This window comes from Drosophila subobscura, chromosome O (genome assembly GCF_008121235.1).
Source record: "Drosophila subobscura isolate 14011-0131.10 chromosome O, UCBerk_Dsub_1.0, whole genome shotgun sequence".
Taxonomy (NCBI): Eukaryota; Metazoa; Arthropoda; class Insecta; order Diptera; family Drosophilidae; genus Drosophila; species Drosophila subobscura.
Window position 1 is genome coordinate 14,550,380 of NC_048533.1, and position 22,000 is coordinate 14,572,379.

The following is a 22,000-nucleotide window of genomic DNA, read 5'->3' on the forward strand; positions in this document are numbered from 1 at the left end:
AGTTGCTGCTGCTGCTTGACCGGATGTGTATGTGTTGCTTGTAGACAGTTCTGGTCGCGCTGTTGTTGTTGTAGTTGTTGTTGAGGTTGTTGTGGAGTATTTTAATAAAGTGTCAGTTGACTTATCAACGCTGCCTCCCGTTTGCGCTGGCATTTTGTCAGATTTTTGTGCTGTTAAAATTGTTTGTGGCACTTGAATTGGTGTTGTTGGTGTTGTTGGTGTACCCGTTGTTGTAGCTGCTGTTGTTGTTGTTGCTTTTGTTGTGGCTGCTCTTGTTGCATGTTCGCTAATGTTCTTTGGCACTGCCAGTCCCTTGGGTTTGGTTGCTGTTTGTGGTTGCAGCATTTGCTCGTTGGAATTCATTGTTGTTGTAGTTGTTGCTGCTGTTGTTGTAGCCATTGTTGTTGTTGTAATTACTGTTGTTGTTGCTCTCGTGGCTGTTGGCATTGCCAAATTGTTCACCGCTTGTGTTGCCTTTGTTTGAGGCAAAGTTGGCACACTCGGCAATGCTGTTGTTGTTGTTGTTGTTGCAGTTGGCTGGCTCGGGTTTTTGTTGTTGTTGTTGCTGCAGCTGGCAGACTCTGTGATGCTGTTGTTGTTGCAATTGGCATGCCAGGCATTTTTTGTTGCTGCTGCCGTTGCTGAATTTTCGCTAACAAAGTTGTTTCTGTTGGCCGCAAAGTTTTTGTGGTTAACTGAGGAATGTTGTTACCGGCTGATTGCTGCGTTGTTGTTGCCTTATCTTGTGCCTTTGACTCTTGGCTGCCTTGTGGCAGAGTTCGCTGCGTGGCTGTTGCAGGTGCAGTGGCCTCCAGACTGCACTCGGGCGGCCTTTTGTCATCTTCCGTTGCTCCCGCTTCCATTCTCCTGCCACACTGACTGCCAAAGTTCTCATAAAAGTCATGAAACTGCAGAAATTGCTGCTTCAAATCGATTTGGCCCCTCGGCTGACCCACATCCACGACGCGACAGGGGCTGGCCCACTCGGCAATGCTCAGCAGATCACTGCACCTAATGGGATTATCCTCCAGCAGCAAGTCCCTCAGCTGCGGCAATGTGTGCACAATCGATTGACTCACACTCTCCACACCAGACGACTGCAGGTTCAGCGTCAGCAGCTTGGGCAGTGCCAGAGCGGGCAGGAAAATCAAACGATTGCCGGACACATCCAAAGTCTGGAGATTGGTTAGCCCTGCAAACGACTGCGGCGGCAGCTCCATTATTTGATTGTGCTGCAAAAAGAGATGCTCCAGCGAGGTGGGCAGACTGCCAGGCACTCGCATCAAGAGATTATGATCGAGGAAGAGGAACTCCAACAGCTCCAAGCGGCCCAGGGCATCGTCCTCGACATGAGCAATGCGGGAATGGGACAGATCGAGGTATTGGAGCAGCGGATAGCTGTCCATGTCGCCGCAGTTGATGGACTGCAAAGGGAGAAGAAAATAGTTAGTTCATATGGGAGTGCACAAGTTATGAATTTTGACCTCTCTTGGGGGTCTCTTGACCTCCGTCTAGCCGTAAACTTTGACTGCCAATAAACTGGCAAGGGTTCCCCCTAAAGATTTCTTCTTCCCGCCTTCATTTGATTAGTGCCCCAGACATGGAGAGCGGCAGGTGTGAGTTGCATGGCATTGTTTAAAAATTAACTTAAATCTGCCATTATAATTACTTCAAAAGACTCGTCAGGCGCGCTCTTTTGCCCCTTTTTGCCAATGCCTCGGGGCTAGTGCTCGTCTAGGTCTAGCGCCAAAGTAAACATAGACGCGACTCGTTAAATGAAACGAGTGGTGGCAGGCAACCAACCAACCAGCCAACCAGACAGCCTGCCTGCCCGTCGTCTCTGTCCTCAGGCAGTGCAGCCACAGACATGGTAGGGAAAGGCAAAGGAGAAGATTGGTAGAAGAATGAGCAGCAGGGGAGCGAAGCACTGGCACCTAAACGCCATAATTTGCCATGAAAAGGCTGCGTGTTGACTGCCGATAAAAGCGGCGAGCCAAAGCAGCGGCGAAAGCAGAGGCAGAGGCAGAGGCAGAAGCAGCGGGCAGAGCAGCGACAAAAGCAGCGGAGAAAGAAGCAGCGAGCCAAAGCAGCGGCAGAAGCAGCGGCGAAAGCTTCGGCAAAAGCAGCAGCAGCAGGCAGGCAGGCGAAGGCAAATTAAAATGGCTAGGCAACAGAGGAGGCGAAGCGGGGGTGGGACAATGAGGAGTAGCGGCAGAAGCAGAGCCACTCCAGTAGCGGCAGCTCCCGCATAGATAGTTGGGCTGTTGCTCCGTTTTGGTGCCAGGCGTCCCAGCTGCACGTTAGCTTGTCTGCTGGCTTAAACGTGATTATGCTTATGCCAATTATCCTTATTTTATTAATGCCAAGCGTCGGTGCCTGTGCCTCTGTCTGTGTCTGTGTTTGTGCCTGTGCCTTTTGTCTCTCTGGCCCTAAACAGCTTACGAGGCGGCATTTTTGCACCTTTTACGGCTGCTGGCATAATCGACATGGACAAAAGGCGAAGCGGCAAGCGGCGAACGGCAACCAATTTATGCGCCGCATTTGCTTGTCTACACTTGAAGCCGTTTAACCATAATACCTGAACAAAGGGTGGGGCCACAGTCCCAGCCGCAGCCTGAGTCTCTGCCTCTGCCCCAGTCCGAGGCCTCCTCCGCAGCCCTGGCGGCGCTTTATGCTCATAATGCAATCGGGATTGTTGTCTATTTTTGTTTGCCCTCTAAATCTGTTTTGCTGTTTTTCTGTGCCGCCCTAATCTGCAGCTCGTGTTGCTGCTTATGCCAATCAAGCCAGAACAGTGTCTACTTTAGGCCTTCCTTTTGCCCCAGCTCCCAGTCTTTTTTGTTCTTTCTTTTTTGCTTTGGGGCGAATTACTTATTAAGACTTGATGGCTGCCCGCCTAGCCATTATTTTCCCTTTTGTTTGTTGAAAAGTGAGAAGTGCACTTTGCTATTTCCATTGTGTGTGGCCACATTGTGTTTTAATTACGTTCTTAACTGGACCTGAGTGGCGTGTCCTCTTAGCCCAGACTAACAGTTGAACAATTGTGCTTGCACTTCCACTCGAGGCGGGGCCCTCGTGGCTAAATATTTTCTTGGACTCGCACTTGAGTCAGTCTTCCGCCCGCCGTTCCTGGCTGCAGTTTAATAAAATTTATGGAACACCATCTTAGATGAGCAATTGCTGGGAAGTTTCTGGGCAGAAAAGCTAGTGAAAAGTTTGCTGCAGAAAAGCGTATAAATAAAATGTTGCTTGATGAGCGTGAAAAAGTCACCACGGAGTCGGCAAAAGTTTTTGTAGGTTTTTAACGCGTTTATCATGAGGATACCTTACAGGGAGACGATCAGAAGTCTCTTGCTATAACTACGATAAATATCTACAATTTATGGATAATGTTTGATACTTATTAGGTGTTTAGAGCGGACATAAATAGCTGCTACTTGATTGTAATTGTGGGTTCAACTTCTATAAGATATTCTTTAGTCTCTAGCTTGGCTTTTGGTGTATTGAAATTTGCTTTTGTAGCTCGTTTTCCCTCGTTGTATTTTAACACTTTAAACACAACAAATTTGTGCACTTTTTCTACAACACTCTGTGTCTCATTAAGTGCCACAAATTGGCTTTAAACTTTTGCTAATTTGATATTGATTGCCACAGTTTTTTCCAACAAAATTCTGGCGACTGCTCAAAGAATCAATAAAATAAATTTCCGGCTTTTTCCCCCATAATAATTCTCGATGCTAAAATTAACAGAAAATAAAATTAACCTTCCACCGCTGTACCCCTGCCGCGCTCGTCGCTATCTTTTTCCTGTTCCCCGCCGCTATCCTCCCATTCTGTCCCCTCTGCCCCACAGAAGGCGGAAGCAAAAGAGAGCCCAACAAAATGGCGAGGGGGCACATTTAAAAATAACAAAGTGTAAATCATACGCGTGGCAAGATTGCCTTGCGGTTGCTTCGGTTGGCATGGATGTGGGGCAGAGGCTGGTGCCTGGCTATTGGGGGATAGCTGAGGCTGGGGGAAAGCGCACTCAAGCACGCAGTGGAGCCCGGGCCACATAACAGATGCTAATTAATGGCAGCAGTACACCCCCAGAGCAGCAGGAAGGAAGGAGCCTGCAGATGCGAAGTCAGAGGCAGAAACAGGGACCGGGGCAGAGCCAGTGCCAGAGACAGCCCCAGAGTCAAAGCCAGAACCACAGCTGGCAAGTGTCTGCTTGGAATGTGCCGTTAATTGTCGGCAAAAGCGTCAAATTGCGGTTCATTGGAGCTCCGCACTGGCGCTAGCACGGCTCATGGAGTCAGCAATTTATCGATTACAATGATTTCGCATTGGAAATGACTTTGAACCTACCTTGAGCCAGTTGTCGGATAACTTCAATGTGCGCACCGACTGTGCGAGAGCGGCTGGCACCTGACACAGGCCTGTGCCGCTGGCATCCAGCTCCTTGAGACTCCAGGAAGCCACAAATTCCTGCATGGCAGCCCCCACCTGCGGGTTCTGGGCGATCGAGAGGCTAACCAAGTCGGGTATGCCCTGGAGTGCCCGAATGGCGGATCCACTCAGACGATTGTGGGACAGATCCAAGTGCTGTAGATTGGGCAGCGCCAGAAACGTTTCGTAGTCAATGTCCGAGATGTTGTTGTGGCTGAGGAGGAGCGTCTGCAGCTCCAGCAGGTTGTAGAACGTCTCACGGGACACGTTGCCCAGCAGGTTGTGGGCGAGGTTGAGGTGCCGCAGCTGCGGCAGTCGCTGCGCAAAGAAGTTGGACGACAGCCGACTGAACCGATTGCAGGACAAGTCGAGTGTCACCAGCGGCAGCGAGGGACTGCTGTCGGCCAGGCTGAGAGGTATGCCACTCAGTGAATTATTGCTCACATCCAGCTGCCGCAGCTGCTGAAAGTGATCGATGCTGAGGCGACTCAGCCGATTGTTGCTCAAATCCATGGACGTGATCACCTGCAGGTCGCCCTGCCACTGCCCGCTGCTGCTGTTGTACAGCCGCAGGCCGCGATTGGTGAGATTCAGCCGGTTGGCGGGTGCATTCAGCTCACGCTTTTGCCGCGTCTGCATAAAACGCTGCTGCTGGTAGCGCTGCTCCGCCCGGAAGCTCGCTGTCTCCCCCCTTAAGCTCGCTGGTTCATTCTCATCGCGCAGTATGCGGTGGATGCTTTGGTAGCTGAGGCCGCGGTGCTGCTTCGACAATTGCTGCTCCTCCCGATCGGCAGCAGCGCGAGTGGAGACTTCGGCAGCAGCGCGAGGCGAGATATCGGCTGCAGCGCGAGTCGGGATCTCGGCAGCAGCGCGAGTCGGGATTTTGCCAACAGCGCTGGTGGAGACTTTGGCAGCAGATGGAGTTGAGATTTCGGAAGCAGCGCGGGTGGAGACTTCGGTTCGAGTGGAGACCTCACGTTGGGCGCACGCCAACCTCGTTAGGAGCAGTGACCATGCCAGCAGCAGGCCCACATCACGCAGGGGTGCCACGATTTTCACCATCTTTTCTTGCTCTTGCTCCCCTTTGCCCGTTATCCGCTATTACGGTAGACTCTCCTTCCTTCCTGTTGGGGGCAAAATGTCCTTTAATTTCACTTGGAATTTATGCGCTGTACGTGCAAACGTTTAAACGTTCAATTTTGAATATGGCTGGCTGGGTCATTCATTTCCTTATTCATTCATTCACTTTTGCTGTGAGAGGGCGGGCGTCACGTGCGCGCCTCTTGGCCAGGCATGTGACAAGTGTCAACAGCAGGTGCTGGGGTCGCAGCTGAAGCCGAAGCCTGAACCTGAATCTGAATCTGTGTCTGAACCTACGCCTGAGGGCACTGCCAATGGCAATGGCTGCGTTTCCCTTGCAGCGGCCATTGCTCAAATGTTCTTGTTAAAATTTCATTGCCCGATGGAGGGGCAAGGGCACGTCGCGGGTTGAAATGTTTTTAATTTTTAATTAAATCAACTTGATCATTCTATTTTGGCCGCGGGTTCGTTTGTTATTTGCTGCTGCTGTTTTCTGCTTTCAATTTTTCAGCAGTTCTGCAATTGTTTTACAATTTTAATTGCTCTCTTTTGTTGTTTTTCACCGCGAGCTCCCGCTCTGCCCTCTCTTCTTTCCTCTCTGCTTTGCTGATTTTTTCCTCTGTTTCGTTTAAGTTTTCCTTGGCCAGCTAATTGCTGTTGAACAAAACGCAACTCAACTCGAGCAAATGTCAATTAAAAAGCGAACAGCATTGCTCCTCTTCTCCTCCTGATGTTGTTGTCCTGGTTGTTATCCTGCTTGCCCTTTGTTCTCCCTGTTATTGTTGTTGTTATGGCCAACTGTTGTCACATTACAGTGGAAAGTGCTCCCCTGTCGTTGTCGTTGTCGTTGGCCGCCCGCTGTCGTTGCGTGTATAAAATCTGTAATAAAACGTGAAAAAATTGCTTGTAATTACGCGTTTGCTCTTTGTTGTTGTGTGAATACGAAATGTGCCAAAGGTAAAATTTGCTTTTAATTCGCTCTCGCAGCTCGCTCAGCATTTATCTGTGTGGGTGTAAGTATCTGTGTGTCCCCTCTGTGGGTGTGGGTGTGGGTGTGCTCTCTCTGTGTTTTTATTTTTTTATCCCTTCTTAATTTCTACTTTGGCTTTACGACTTCAAAGCGCTTTGGCCGTTGGCTTTAGTGTTATTTTTATGTTGATTGCAGCTAATGAAATTATAATTTCAACAGCAGCTCAGCCTCAGCCAGCGAGCAAACGAGCCAAGAGCCATGATTTTGGGTCCAGGCCCAAGCGGCGAACGGGTTGTCCCGCCTGTCAGCCGCACGCCACTGCCACTAAGCTACGGCCATAAACCCCCTCCGGCACCCAAACATATGCGTGTGTCCGTCTGTTTTGCCATAAATCATTTAACTGGGTCATTTCATTTCCGGCGTAGACAAGCGACACGGCCAACAGCCCAGTGTGTGTGTGTGTGTGTGCAACCTAACTGTCAACCGACAACCCACAATCCACAATCCACAGCATCTGGTAGCCCAAAACGACGCAAATTTGATTTACTCATTGCCGGAGGGGGGCCTAATGATGCTCGAATGGGAGGCTCTCCGCTCTGCTCACCACTGCGTTGCTATCTGCTCAACTCTCCGCTCCTCTGCTCTGCTTTCCGCTTCTCTGCTCTACTCTCCACTGCTCTGCTCTGCTCTGCTCTCCGCTCCTCTGCTTTGCTCTGCTATCCGCTCCTCTGCTTTGCTTTGCTCTCTGCTCCACTGCTCTGACCTGCTCTGTCCTCTGTCCCATCCCCTTCTGCCATGCGTTTTTTTTTTTCAATCCTCGTAAATTAATTTGTCAATGTCTACTTAAAGTCGAACATGGCATTTTGATAACCCCAAAAGTGGAGCCACATGCGAGTCTATTTGCACTGCATTGATGGATGAATTTCGTGGGGTGATCACTTTCAGCAGGGGTTAACAGTGTGTCAGTGCGTGAGAGTCCCATTTGAGAGGTGTCAATTACTCAATAAAACACTTAATAGACTCATCTCAATAAACCATCATGCCACAGCTGCAACTTGTTTAATTTAATAAACATTTTCTTAGGCATCAGCTTGTGTCGCACTTTATTTGTTTGATTACTTTTAATTTACTTTATTTAGCAAGGATTTTCCACAATGAACTTCGCCACTGATTGCCATTCCAGCTACTAAATAACTAACAGAAAACAACATTAATGTTTCTCTAAAGTTTAGACTCTAAACAAATGCTTAAATTGTTTTATTTTTTGTCTTAAAGTCTTCTAAAAAAGGGCTGCTGCTTGCATTGCTTAATGGCTCAAAGCGTAGCGTGGACACCTTGACAGTTTTGGCATGTGAATGCAGCTGGTACCCCAATAGCTACCATGGATTAAGCTATCCAAAACTAGAGTTGGTTGTTCCTTTTGTCATGGTTGAAATTGAATTAAAATCTGCTTGAAACTGTTCTAAAATCCTTTAAGAAAATGTCTTGCCAGTCATATCTATTAGCTGTTTTATTTGTAAATTGTTTGCTTTTGTGGCCAAAAACCCACAAAAAAAAACACACCACACACACACACACATACAAATATACAAGAGTATGTACATATGTATGGGTGTATTTGTGTGTAAATTTGTACATAGCAAAGCCCTGCCTGGGTTTTACGTTTAAATTTATTGACAAATATCATCAAGGTGCTGCCTGGCATCTCATTTCATTTCTGCTGCCGTTTGCTTACATAACAGAACGGAGTAACAGTAAAATTTGGGCCATAAGTTTGGCGACATTCAGTCAACGCACCCGGCCCCCCACCCACCCCTCCCTCGAGAGACAGACAGACGCAAGTCAATTGACATGAAAGTCGATTCCAAAAACCAACAACAAATGAGGGGGAAATATCAACAGCAACAACAGGGGTAGGGCGAGGGGACATCCTGTGGGTGGGGTGTGTGTGTGTTGCTGTCTATTTGCTCGTTGAAGATTGACGCATCCCACTGTACCGCTGAGGGGTGCTCCCTTTTTATTTTGGACGAGGTTTCTGGTCCTGCCCCGTCGGTTGTCAGTATATTTTATGCCAGCTTGAAAATAATTTGCAAATTGGTGTGCCATATTTTTCCTGTTTACTCTCCGGGCTGCTGTGTTTTACGACGCGACATTAGCGAGGGTTGCTTGAGGGCATTTCCCCCCTCTGCTGTCTTGCGTTTATATTGCAAAATTTCCTTAGTTACTTTATTCTTTCATTGCATATTTTTGTTAGTTAATCAAATGCCCAGGACAAAGCAAATAACTTGCGCAGTGCACAGAATGGCTCGAGTACATTATTTGAGGATGCAAATGCCAGAAGGAGCAGAGGCAAGCGGCCAGCAGCACAAAGGCGGGGCACAGATGCAAAGGCCAAAAGCTGCACAGCAAAAAAGAAGATACCAAAAGCTGCGCATAGAAAAAAAATTACGAAAGGAAAGCGTGCTGCTTAAATAAAATCCAAGGCGCACTCTGGGTGAGAGCTGAAATTGGATTTTGCAGCGCAGCAGCCCCACAGCCCACAGCCCACAACCCAACACCCAACACCCTCCCAGATGCCATACATACGTCAGTGATTTATTCTTAGATGCCCAGAACCCAAACCCAAACCGTAACCCAAACTCTAACCCAACCCTCACCCCGACATGGCTTTATCAGCAAATGCAAATGCAGTTGACAGCAAGGACAGCCATATGGCCACCCGTGCTCCGCCATTGCATTTCATTGAGTGCGCCCAAGCCCCCTGCCCGTTTGCCCTTGCTTGAGACTCTGCTTTTTGCTTCAGTGGCGCGCTCAATGGTGCAACAAAATACACACAAAATTGTATCTATTCCCCGTCTCGACCGACTGCAGTTCAAGCTTCAGCTTCAGCTTCAGCATTTTTACCAGCACAGCGCAGCATTTACTGCCCAGTCTTTCCTTGTGTGTCCCTGTGTGTGTCCCTGCTTTATTTGCATGGAAATGTTATTGCTGTTGGGCTGGTGGGCTGCCTGCTTGGTTGCTCTTTCGATGCTCTGCATGCCGGGCATGTTTATTGTTTAAGTGCGCTCCCAAAGTTTCTATATGCATTCCTATCTCCATCCTCCCTTTTGTTTGCTGCCTTTTTAATACACTTCCCGCTTTGCCGTGGGTTTCATAGAGCTCGCTCGCTCGCTCACTCGCCTTCACCTTGTGTGAGCGACATGGAGGCGAATCCTTCTGCTGCATCTGTGTCAATGTCGGGCACGTCTGGCCGCACGTGCCGCTACGTGGCATATGCATGTGGCTCTGGGAGTGGAACTGGAATCCGGCATCTTTAAGCCGAATGTCCAACCAAGCACTTGGCAAACAATTTGCTGCGACACTTTTTGGGCGATTCGCACAGACATCGATTTGCCGTTTTTATTTGCTGCGCATAAAAAAGTTTTCAAATTAAAGTTTATTCTCAGGCTTTTCGACTGTCAGCTGGAACAGCCTGAACGAGCTGGCAATTTGGCGGCAAGAGCCGCTAAGATATTGACAGACAGGCGGCCAAAGTGGCTGCTTGGTTGGGCATTGAAGAAGCATATCGATAACGTAGGGCAGAGGCTGTTGAGGGTTTTTTTTTCACAGGCTGCGCTGCTGGGAGAGTGCTCCCAAAATTGGTTTCCCCCAAAAGTTTCTCAGTGGCTGCTGTTTCGGTGTGGGTTCAGGTGGCAAGAAGATTCTTTAAGGCAACTTATGGGCGTTCGTTTCGTTGAGCAAATAATATTTTCACAGCAAAAAATCTTCCTTTTGCTTATGTACTGGCACTTCCAAAATAGTTTCACAACATTTTCCACTCATATCTCTGTCGCTGAGCAGTTAAAGTTTTTGTTGTTGCCGGCACATCCTTGAGGCACTGTTCTTGTGGGGATTTGTCAGCGGGTGTCGCAGCGACTTCTTGGGGGCGGCGCGCACTCGCATGTCATTGACTTTCGCATTCGCATTCTGCCATCATGTTGTGCTCGCTCTTTATTAATGCCCTGCGGCAAAAAGGGAACCCTCCCATCCCACCCAACGGAGCAGCCTCCCCACTAACCAAAAACACATAAGTAAAATCTGTAATAAACTTTTGTTGTTGTTCTTGTCCGTGGTTGTGCCTCTGCCTCTGCCTCTGAGTGTTTTGTGTGTGTTTGTGTGTGCGGCTTTTATTGTTTTATTTGTATGCGTGTGCGCTTCCCCTCCCCACCCTCTTATTTATTCTCTTTTTTTTGTAGTTTTTCCCTCTGCTTTTATTTGTTAAATTGTGTTGTGAAAAATCGCTGAAGGCCCTGAAGGCTTTGGTCTGGGCCCCTTGTGTGTGTTTGTTTGGTTGCTGCTTTTGCTTCCTGCCGTTCTTCCTATTTTTATGTGTATTCCATTTTGCCTTTGTGCCAGCGTCTACGTCTTGGGCTTTCTTTTGGTAGCCCAATTTGGGTTTTGCCAGCCGCTGGCCTGCTGGGACCTGGGACCTGGGACCTTGAGTGCGGTGAATGGGCCACAAAACAATTTTTTAAATAAAAAATAAGGCAGCAGTCAGACAATACGCTAAGGCTGCCTGCCTGGCACTCATTTTTATGATGTTACGCTCATATTTTGTAAACCCTTTTTGCTGTCGTGGCTTAGTTTTGGTTTTGGTTCTTGTGTGGCGAAGCTTTCACTGAAATTGAAAAACTTTTTCAATAACTGTGCATAAATGGTGGAGCACTCATTTGCTGCCCTTATTACTTATTGTTAATATTATATTTGCTCAAGTTACAGCATCCCCTTGGAGCCGGGACAAATTGTGTAGCTGACAGCCAGGAGTCTTGGTAGTTGGGGGACTCTCTCTCTGTCCCTCTGTCTGTCTGTGGGCCACTCATATTTCCTTCGAGTGACACAATGATTTTCTAATAATTTGCCAAATTGCCTTTGGTTGACCATTAAATCTGAGATACGTGTCTCACTGGCAACGCCTCTGAAAGCTGATAGCCGGATTACAGTCGCTGCCACACACACGCCACATGCCCTGTGCAGACAGACATTCTTCTCGGCTCGGACATCACTTGAGACCGTGTTCTGGCCTGGCCCTGTGCGTTGCTGGTCTCATTAAGTGTCTTCTCAGTTGCTCTCTGTTTGGACAGACACTTAAAGCCATGGCCCTTAAAGTTCTTTGGCTCTTTGCTGAAACTAAATCTGTGACTAGTGCAAAATCAATAATTGGGCTGCTGCGCTTATGCGTTTTTCCTTTTCGCTGCTTTGAAGTGGTCTCACATTTCCCACTGCAAGTGCAAAAATGGTCCACAAAAATTCAGAAAAATCCACAAAGGTTCGGGCATGTCCGTCCGTTGAGTTGGCGGGCATTGGCAGTGCAAATGAATCTGCTCCATGCCCTTGAAGTTACAATATGTAGAATTTTGGAGACCCTTTTTGCTGGTAATCTAAGCTCCCAGTTCTGCCTTCAAATTACTCAAATATTTGCCCCTCTGTAACCAAGTTGCCGTACAAAAATTCGTTTCATATTTTTGTCGATTTTTTCTACGAGTATTTCGTGTCAGAGTTCACCAGCCATTCCCATTCGATATTCTCCTCCCCACTGAATATTTCTCGTCTTTTATTTTGATTGTGGTTGTCAACGGCATTTGTTTGTTCGTTCTCTGTGGCTGTCTGAAATCCCCTCTCGTTGGTCCTTGTCCGTGTCTCTCTGTGTCGTCAAGTTTTGGCATTTTGTGTCTTTTAATTTTCATAGCTGGCGGGCCGGGCGCTTGTTGATCCCCTGACAGATTCCCAGCTCCACTCTGCCAGTTTCCCCTTTGACATCGATATAGCTGCGGAGTTGCTGCAACCCTCTAACTCCGCATTCCTCTCACAACTGACAACTTCTTCGGCAATTAGCGCTTGTGCCTGCGCATAAATCTGCCTCGGCAGCCATTTATCAGACCCTGGCACTTGTCAGTAATACGCCGCGCCATTTACATTAACGCACATTACGCTCCATTTTTCGAGTATCAAATTGTGGGGGGGCTGGCTCTGGCTCTGGCTCTGGCTCGGTGTGGCAGCAAACTTTAAATTTTTACGACATCATTTCATGGGCCACAAGGCAGCGGCAGCCAACGAACCCTCCGACAAACCCTTAACGATTGCTGTGCCTTGTCTGCCACTCAGAACTTTCAATGATAATTTGCCAGCACCAGTCTCAGTATCCCTACACAAAAGGAACAAAATATTACACGCATAACTGTCGTATTTTTTGTGTGCCAAGCCAAAGTCTGCGGCGCGGTGTCTGTGCCTGCCTTTGTGTCTTCGCTTTTTCGGGAAAAACAAAAATTAGGCCATTAAGGCATTTACCAAATGCGCCGTGTCCTCAACGGGCATATCGCCCTCTTGTTTTGTTGTGGAATTGAAATTAATGTGCCGGAAATCACAAGTTCCAGCACGCAACGCGGCCTGCAAAGGGTTCAAGGGCTCAGGTCCTTGAGCCGCTTGATATATGCTGGTAATTTCTGTCGTGCGCCGATGATTAGAGTGGCAATTAGTGAATTAGCATACGAAATATGCTTAATGTGTTTCAAATGAGGGGATGTCAGGACCTCGCCTCAAGCGATTTTTGGTGAAAAGTTTTGAACGAGATTTGATGCAATTTTCGCCAGAGCGTCCCTCAGTGAAGATGTGTTTGGGATATGCCCAAAAGTTATGGTTTTGCATGCTGTTTAGAACAAATCGAAACGGATCTGCGTTGCCCATTTTTCCCATGCTTATTCGCTGCTTTAACTTTGCCTCCCGGCTGGGCTGAATTATTAAGCAATTTTTCATATTTTAATGGCAAAACATTTTGCTGGCAAAAGGAAAAGAAAACTCGGCAAAGTTTTTAATTTGTTATGCTGCTTGCGTTGCCGCTGCTGCTGCTGCCGTGTTCCACGCCCACGCCCACACGCCTCCATTGAAGTCCAACGCCCACGCCCACGCGGCGGCGTGCTGCATTTCGCATATTTTATTTTCAACATTTATTGTTCGCCTTTCGCAGGCAACGTCTCGGGATCCAGCACCAGCTCCGGCTCCAGCTCTGGCATTCATTATAAGCCATAACAATTTGACCGTGAGGCATAAAAGTGTCGAAAGTGCAGTGGGCGGCGGCGGGGGGCGTGGCAGCGAACTTTTGTTGTCCAACAATGGCAAGGAAACAGTTTAAACAACAGGCGCCAGAGTTATGCTTGGGATGCTCGCAACAAAAAACATGGAAAATGTTAACAAAATGTGAGGAGGGAGCCCCCGAAGAGGGGTGCTTTTAACTTTATTTTGATGGCCTGGCATTTAATTCGATTGAAATTATATCTACATAAATGTCTGCCAAAAGGAGAGCTGCTGCTGCTGCCACTTAAGATGTGGCAAAGTCAAAGGAGCGGCTGCCACTTATGATGTGGCAAAGTGCAAGCCACACGCATAACGATAAGGATGTGTTTGCTTCTCGTTTTCTTCTGCCTTTTGCCTTTTGCCTTGGCCCCTTGGCCATTGCATAAATAAGCGCGTGGGCCTGCGTGGAACTGCTGCCAACAAAACTTATAAATCCCAGATATCCTGACCTTAATGCCACGTTGAATACCAAATGATGATGCTGGTAGTCCGTGTCTGTCCGTGCCAAGCACTAAAAGCCAAAGCCAAAGTGTGAAAATAAAAACAAACAGCATTCAGGCAGCAGAAAGATAGCAGCTCCAGCCTCAGCCACTGCACACGAGAAAGTAAGACCGAAAAAAGGCGTCGAGAAAAATCGATGGAAAAGTGTTTGCTGTCTAAAAAAGTTTGCCGCAACACAAACACAAACACAGTCGGAGGCTGCGGCGCAAAGGTGCCTTGTAGGTGTCGCCTCGGGGGGCAGCTGGTTAACTGTGCCGCTGAGTGGCTGCTAAATATTTTCAAGGATAACTTTACAGCACAAATGTGTTGCATATGTGTGGGCGACCCGAAACTTTGTCGCCTAGCTGGCTGCTTATTGTTTTAGCTTTGCCACTCGCCGAGGGGATTAGAATTGACGAAAAGGTTACACAAAAGGATACACAGGCTCGCACTTCAAAGCCCTGGCGGGGGATATCAACGGGTTGTAGGACCCCCGCTGGAAGCTTACTGCCACCTTCCTGCCTGTTTAAACAGACCTTGAAATGGGATATGCCCGAGTTATGCCGCGCTGGCCCACAACTATTTTGCATATTTTTACTATTCCTCTTTCTGGTTTGTCACCCAGCTACGTGACTTGGCGCTCAGGGACGCCCCCAAAGGCGTAAATAAATTATCAGCGTAGAAAAAATTGTTAAATTGGAAAGCAAACAGGAAGAATCTTTAATGGAGAAGAAGGGATGTCTCTGGTAATTGCATGAGGCCTCAGTAAATCTCGATTACTTGCAGCATTGCAGGTCATATATCCCGTGCAACATGTGCAGCCCCCCCCCGGCCCTGCCATCGTTTTTATGACATTTCCGATGAATACAAAATGCTTAATTAAATGCCGTTGAATGTTGTCGTCGTCGTCGTCGCACACAAATTGCAGCTAGGCAACCCTAAGCCGGTGGCGGCTGCTCGTGCTCCAGCTCGTGGCCCCCGCCCAGCCTCTCCCCGGCATGTGATGACACGCATAATTTATTCAATTTCCATGTCTGTGTGTGTGTGTGCGGCACGGCTCTCTGAGCCCCGTTAAGGTTTACGCGTCTCTAATGCTTAAATTACACATTCAAACACATACGCATAGAGCACACGCAGGACACATAGACGCGCTCGCACGCACACAGTGTGCCGCAGTCATGTGCGACATTTGCTACGCAGAACTTTTTGCCGACGTTTTGTTTCCCACTTGGGCAAATAATGATCCCCAGACAGAGACCTACACACAGACAGACAGACACACGCGGAGCTTTTTTGATGCGTATTTACTGCAAAGATTATTTGCAATGCCTCCGTTCCCTTTGTGCGATACTGATGAGGGGGGCGAAATGCTGATGGAAGAGACGATGCGGATGAGGCAGCAGCAGCAGCAGCAGCATGAGGTCGAGGGGGTGGCAACTCACAGTATGCGGCCGCTTTGTCTACAACAAATCACTTTGTTGGCGCAACACTTTAATGTCTGGGATTAGGCATTACGGTGAGATTTCGCTCTGTGTGCGGCATTACGGTTACGCTTGCTCGACAGAGACGTAGTCGAAAGGGGACGCGGAGAGCAACTAACCTTATGCTCATTATTGCTCATAATAGCGAGAGCAGCTTTGCTCATAATTGCGTGAGCAGTGGCTGGCGCTGCACTCAGCTACTCTCAGCTGAAAGCTCCCCCCTGCACAGTTTCTGCCTACGCTTCTGCTTACCTGTGTGCTGGCTGTACGCACACAAGCCTGTGTGTGTGTGCTTGAGTTCCATTTGCACTGTTAAAGTCATTCTGCTTAAGGAAATGTAGTCAAATGTTGGCCATTCGTCTCTGTGTGAGTGTGTGTGCTTAAGTACAAGTTCTAACGGAAGTGGGTTTTTGGTAATATCAACTTCATATGTCAACTGTTTACCCATATTTGTGCATGTACAAATGTACATACATACGTATGTGTATGTGTGTGTGCACAGTGGAACATGCACAAATGTGCACTCAGGTTTTGGAGTACTTATTATTGAAAAACTATGTCAACATATACATATGTATTTTTGGCTGCATGTCAAGCGTTAAAGTAAAGCTGAAAAGCTTTCAAATGGCAAATCTGCTGGCATATGTTTTAGCAATGATTACAAAATGAGTTCGCTTTGGGGGCCATACGGGTTACGTTTATTTTTGTAGGCATTTATTCCGTGTGGGAAAATAGTTCGAATTTTGCGATTTATAATTATGAATATTGCAGCGAAGTGGAGAGAATTTCTGACACTTAAATGTGCAGCGAAATGTTTGGCATTTTATTCCCTTTTATTTGCTGATTTTATTGTACTTAATAATTTCCACGGGTAGACAGATTTCCCTTCTACCACTGCTTATCCAACATCTTAAAATGGATTGTAAAGTTTAAGTGGAACACATAAATATAAACCCTTAAAATGCTTCATTTGCTCGCAGATTGCTTTAAAAATTGCAGCATTCCGGAGCAAAACTCCGCGTTAAATATTTCGCCACGGGTAGACGCATTTCTCCCTTTTACATATTTTTTTGCGCCACCATTTATTTGTAAGTGAAAAGGCAGCCCTTGAACAATATAAAGCCAGCGATCAAAATCAGTGTGTAATATTTTGTGCTGTTTCGCACTCGCAAAAAATGTTTTACAATTCAGACGATGGCGCTGTGTGGCTGGGGAGTGGGCTGCCTGGGACTGGGGGCGTGTGTCGCCATCAACTGCAAATTGCTCACGCAAATTGTCTGTTTCCTCATGCCGCAACTGGAGTTGAAGCCGGGCGATGTCTATTTTGCGCCTGTAAATCGTAAATCAGCGCAGATTATTGTTGCAAGCCCCCAAACCTCACAGTCTCAGGCTCAGCCTCATCCTCATTCTCATCCTCAGCATCCTCGTCTCGGCGGCATTTACATTTGTTTCTTTTCCTTTTCGTCTGTCTGCGTTTTTCAATTTGGAGCAGCTTAAAGCAACCGCCAGCCAGCCAGCCAGCCAGTCGTCTCCTGCTGCTGTGGCGCTTTATCAAAGGCCGTTCTTCTTCATAAATATGCAAATTGTTTCAGCGCGGGCGAGAGCCCAGAGCCCGTTGTGGCTGCTGCCGTTTTACGGCTCTAAATCGGATTTACTTTCACTGGCTTTAAGTTTCCAACTGGCTGTCGTACATCGCTGCGTCCCTTTGTAGTCGCAAAAATATTTGATTATTTGCCGCCGCACATGGAAGGGACGAACGGGACCCTGCTCGGGCTGCAGCTAACGATTTTGATTGCCACAACACGAGGCACGTGATTGCAGGTGGCCGCAAACAAAGCGGGAATGGGGCTCCGCTCCTCCAGCCTGTCTCGAGTGCTGCTGTGGCAGCTACCCGCATCACTCATACGCACTGTGGTGGCAGCATATGCTGCTCGTGCGAGCAATAACTTTTGCCTGAATCACTGGCAATTCTTGCAGCGTTTCAGGTAATTGGGGTAGAGCGGCTGGGAAATTCCCACTAATTAGATCAAAATGTTCCCATATTTTCAGCAGCAGACAACAGGCTCCGAAGTGTGTCTGAGCATTGATTAAAAGTTTTGTGTAAATTGAGTTTGAAATACTCGCATTATTATGCAAGAATATCAAGTTTCCTTCCGTGCCCTCAACCGCAGGAGGGGCACTTACATACGCAACACTGCCTGCCCACCTGCCTGCTGGCAGCCTTAATTGAGACTCCATCCTGCTGTCAAGCAACCCCCACATAGACGGTAGCTGTCCTCCCCCCAGGAGTGTGGGGTGCGTGTGCTATCTGGCGGCACTTTTGCTGCCTTCTCATTAGATGTTGGGGCTGCATTAATTGCCACCCCGCAAACTCGGACTTTATGGCTTTTCGAGCAGCTGAACGGCTGAACGGCTGAACGGCTGAACGGCTGACTGTCTGCGTTTTATTGCCAGGATAGATAAAAGTCGAATTAGCGTTGACTTAATTCGCCTGTCAAATGGTTTATGCCTGACATTATGTACTCGCCACCTGGGCCACGATTTGTACATAAATTGGCATTTATTTTTGCAGCATTTACTGCTATAAATAACAGACTGGCCCACTGGAGTTCCGTAATACTTTTCCCGCTTTGCATGCATAATTCAGGCGCATGAATTTCATTCGAAACAATGCAAAAAATCAATCAAATTAAATTGCAAATGAAAATCATGGGAGAAACACTTGTGAGCCCAAGGCCGGCCTCAAAACTTGTCCAAGCTTTCTCCAGCCACAATGCCATTGTGCCAGCTCGCAATTTCACAATTTAATTATCGATAGAAAGGAGGCAGAGGCTGAGGCAGGGACAGGGGGCAGCAGCAGGAGCTCGGCCCTGTACACAAAGTTGCGCAAAAAGCCTGCAGGCTGGCAGTTTCTGTTTTTGTTTCCATTATCCATTCACAAGTTGGTTTGCCGCTCCCAGGAGCCTGGGATTTGCATTTTGCTCTCTGCATTCCCAGATCTTAATTTATGGAATTTGTGCAATTGACTGCGGGCCGGCCGGAGCCAACCGCAGTTATAGGTTGGCTGTGTCCATGGCCTTTGGGGCATCGAGTTCTTATGTAAATGAAATTAATATTTGATATTGTTTTTATTTCGATCAAATCAAATCAAATCAAGCAACACAAACTCTAAATGTCAGCTGCTAAATAAATTATTCCATGCAATAATTAATGCCAATTCCATTACCGAGAGGACCCACAGCGGTTGGGCTTCATTGTTGAATGCTCATTTAAATATTAATTGGATGCCATGGCCATGAATTGATTTTGGCCAAGTGTTGATTATGTTTCGAAATTTGAAATTAATTTTCAATTTTTCACTCGCCTTTGATTAGCTCCAGCGACTAATGGACTGCCAGTTGTCATTCCACGGCGAAAATGATTGTTTTTGGCTTTTCTTTTTAGGCATGGGTGAAACTTTTTCAATTTTCGCTGCTGCCTTGCGTCTGGCTAATTATGAAATTCTTAACTAAAACTCATCCGCAGCACGAGAAAAAATTGTCTTGCAATTAAGGCGCAAAATTAAAACTGAGCAGCAGCAGCGGCAGCGGCAGCGGCTAAAATGTGAATGAATTAGTCGCGATTTGCATGAAAATTTCATAAATATGTAAGCAGCGCGGACCGTGGACCAAAAGCAAACACAAAATGCTGCTGCTGCTGCTGCTGCTGCTGCTGCCTCCCAAAGGTACGAGTAATCAAAGCAAAAATTACCTAATTAACATAATCCGCAGTGGCCAAATGAGGCGGCGGCTGCTGTTGCCACTGCTCCTCCCGCGGCTGGGGCTTGGGTGTAGCCTTCGCGTCGTCTGTGGCCGTTGATTAGCTGCTGCCTGGCTGTACTCTCTCTCTCGCTCTCTGTCTGTGGGTCTGTCCGTAAATCCTCAGTGATAAGTTGTCTAGGACTTGATCCTGTGCCGACGACAGTTTGTCTGTCGAGTTTCCTAGCACGTTGATTAATTTGCAGACGTTTAAAATTCGCTTTTTTCTCTCTCTCTCTCTCTCTCTCTCGCTTACTTTTTGCACTGTTTTTGTTTGGTTTTCGGCTCTTTGCTGTTTCGAGTTTTCGTTTTCGTTTTGTGCTGTGTTTATGATTATCTCACATTGCTTTGTGTTTGTTTGCGTTGAGGGTTGCTGGAATTAGATTTCACTTTAAGGTTACACCGCTGACTGACTGACAGGCTTTAAGAACAGCGCCTGCTGACTTCCTGAACATTCACACTAAATTATACAAGTTGCTTCAGGCAGCAGGGAGGCAGGCGTATTAATTGTGACGCAAAACTAAAAGCCAACCCAAGAAGCCACCCAAATGCCCGGGACACCGGCTGAGACGCCTTGCTGTCTGCCGCTGCTGCTGCCAGCCTGCAAAAACTTTTCTGACTTTCTGACTTTAGCCGAGGCGGAAGCAGGCCACAGACAACAAATCTCGAACTCACTCACACACACACTCTCAATCACACACACACACACACACACACTATCAGCCGCAGTTGCGTTGAGCACTTGAAGGCTGATCTGTCTACCTGTTCTTGGCACTCGTTTTAGCTGCACACAAAATGATGGTGAAGGCGCGAGCGCGTGTGTCGGGCAGCAGCCTAATTATGTTTGTTGGCACTCGGCACTTGTCAGCTTTTGTCGCGCTGTCCCGACTTGGTTCCGCCTGTGGGCTTTATCGCGTGTCCTGGCGTTGGTGTATTCAGCACTGAACTGAGCTACACAGGCGGCCAGGACATGCTTTTAAGCCAGTGATGCTCGGAGGCTGCTGCTGCTCGGCTGCCGCTAGCTGCTCGAAAGTTCGAAAAGTTCGAAATTCGAATTCGAGCGACGCGCACGCGCTGGCTCTCCGTCGCTCGCTCTCTGGTGCTGGCGCTCTCCCGCTCTCTCTCTCTCTCTCTCTCTTTCTCTTTCTCTTCAGCCCTGCGGCGTTGTGCGCTCTTTGTGTTCGCTTGCTCGCTGCGTTTTGTTATTATTTTGTTTATGCTGCCCCGCCAGGCAATGTCCCTGTCACCTGTTAGCATTTTGCGAGTCCTTGAAAGCGTGTCGACTCGTCCGGCTTGGCCTTCAGCTGCGACGCTTGCGGGCTGCTTTGGCGGAGTCATCCACAAACCTTAGACTGCTGCTGGCATTGCTGCACATTATGTAATAATCACACACAGACACAGACACTCACACCCTTTCTGCTGTTAAACTTCAAATTAATTGCTACCGAAAAATATCACTGGCAGGATGTGTGTGTGCAGGACCTTGCCTGGTGCACAAAACCACAAGCCAAACACCAGGCACGTTCTTGCCTAAAACATGCTGCGAAGGTCAGTTGCAGTGGGGGCGGACAGGTGTCCTGTGTGTGTGCGACGCGCAAAAGTCATTAAGTGTGGCCTGAAAGTGCGATGTACGGACAAAAGCTGAGGCCACAACAACAGCACAGGACACACACAGACATTATATTTTTGATGACAAACTCTCGACGAGATGGTTACCCCGCATTTGGGGAGTTAGTCCCAGGGGAACACACTCCCTCCTCTCTCTCGAAAAGTTTGGCTTTCAAAGTGCCAGCAGGACTACCCTGGAGCTGTCCCTGTCGCTCTTCCTATAACGAGAACATCAGCTATGTACGCCGTAACGAGGTTCATGTTTAATGGCCGTGCAAAGGACGTGGAGTAGAAGGGGGCGGCGGGGGAAGTGGAACTTCATCCAGGCTCCTGTCTCATGTCCCAGCTACAAAGGCCAGCTCCAAAAAGACATGCACTAATATCACACCGTAGAGCTGCTGCTGCTGCTGCTGCTGCTGTCCGTTCTGTAACACTCCGCCTGTTCGTGTTGCATGCACCATGTAGTAACAGCTCTGTGTGTGTGTTTGGGCTTACAGCTTGAACCTGACACAGAAAATTGTATTTTAATGATGGGGCCATAGCGACACTGGCAAACGACAAGGGGACAACCGAGCAGGACAACCCATACAACCCCATGGACTCCTACCCATGGCTTTCCCCATTCAAGACGTTAATAAAGCGATGCAACGCAGCAAATTCCAACCGAAAGGGCTCTCGGCGAGGAGCAAATGAAGTTGTAACTGCCTGCAGTTCTGCCAGCTCGTGCCTGGCCCCATCCTGGCTGCAGTCAGCTTCGTGTTTGTCTGACATTTTTTTGGTGCGTTGCCATTTCATGCCTTGCAGCAGGTGCATGCATCACCAGTAGCCAGCAGCCAGCAGCCGGCAGACAGCAGCTAAGGCACAGCACACAGCTGAACGTCTACAAACGAATTGCTGTCCGTGCAACAGCCAAGAGAAGTCTCCTGTGGCATTGCATATTCCATTCCAATTGCATTGCAACAACCCCTGGCTGGCTGCCCTTTCGACTAGCTTTCCATTTAATCAGAGACACATCCACAGACGGCAGTGTGTAGCTTCTGTGTGTG

The 22,000-nt window shown here is 48.0% G+C and overlaps 2 protein-coding genes across 3 annotated transcripts in view; one reads left to right on the forward strand and one right to left on the reverse strand.

Moving 5' to 3' along the window:
- The window catches only part of LOC117896500 (protein timeless homolog), a 68,541-nt gene that overhangs the window by 40,015 nt on the left and 6,526 nt on the right, over positions 1-22,000 (forward strand). The window lies entirely within an intron of this gene.
- On the reverse strand, positions 267-20,274 carry LOC117896501 (insulin-like growth factor-binding protein complex acid labile subunit). Of its 2 annotated transcripts, XM_034804848.1 has the most exons (4): positions 20,109-20,274; positions 19,300-19,719; positions 4,351-6,390; positions 267-1,424 (listed from the first exon to the last, which is right to left on the reverse strand). In XM_034804848.1, the coding sequence occupies exons 3-4, from the start codon at positions 5,491-5,493 to the stop codon at positions 459-461; spliced, it is 2,109 nt and encodes a 702-aa protein (XP_034660739.1). In that variant the 5' UTR covers positions 5,494-6,390; positions 19,300-19,719; positions 20,109-20,274; the 3' UTR covers positions 267-458. The 2 variants fall into 2 exon arrangements, with proteins under 2 accessions (XP_034660739.1, XP_034660740.1); XM_034804849.1 differs by lacking the exons at positions 19,300-19,719; positions 20,109-20,274 and adding an exon at positions 10,570-10,604 and having other exon boundaries at positions 4,351-6,238.

Coding starts and splice junctions, on each gene's coding strand:
- LOC117896501 (XM_034804848.1), bottom strand. CDS start 5,493: ATGGTGAAAATCGTGGCACCCCTGCGTGATGTGGGCCTGCTGCTGGCA. Junction 1,425..4,350: donor TATCCGACAACTGGCTCAAG/GTAGGTTCAAAG, acceptor CTCCCTTTGCAG/TCCATCAACTGCGGCGACAT.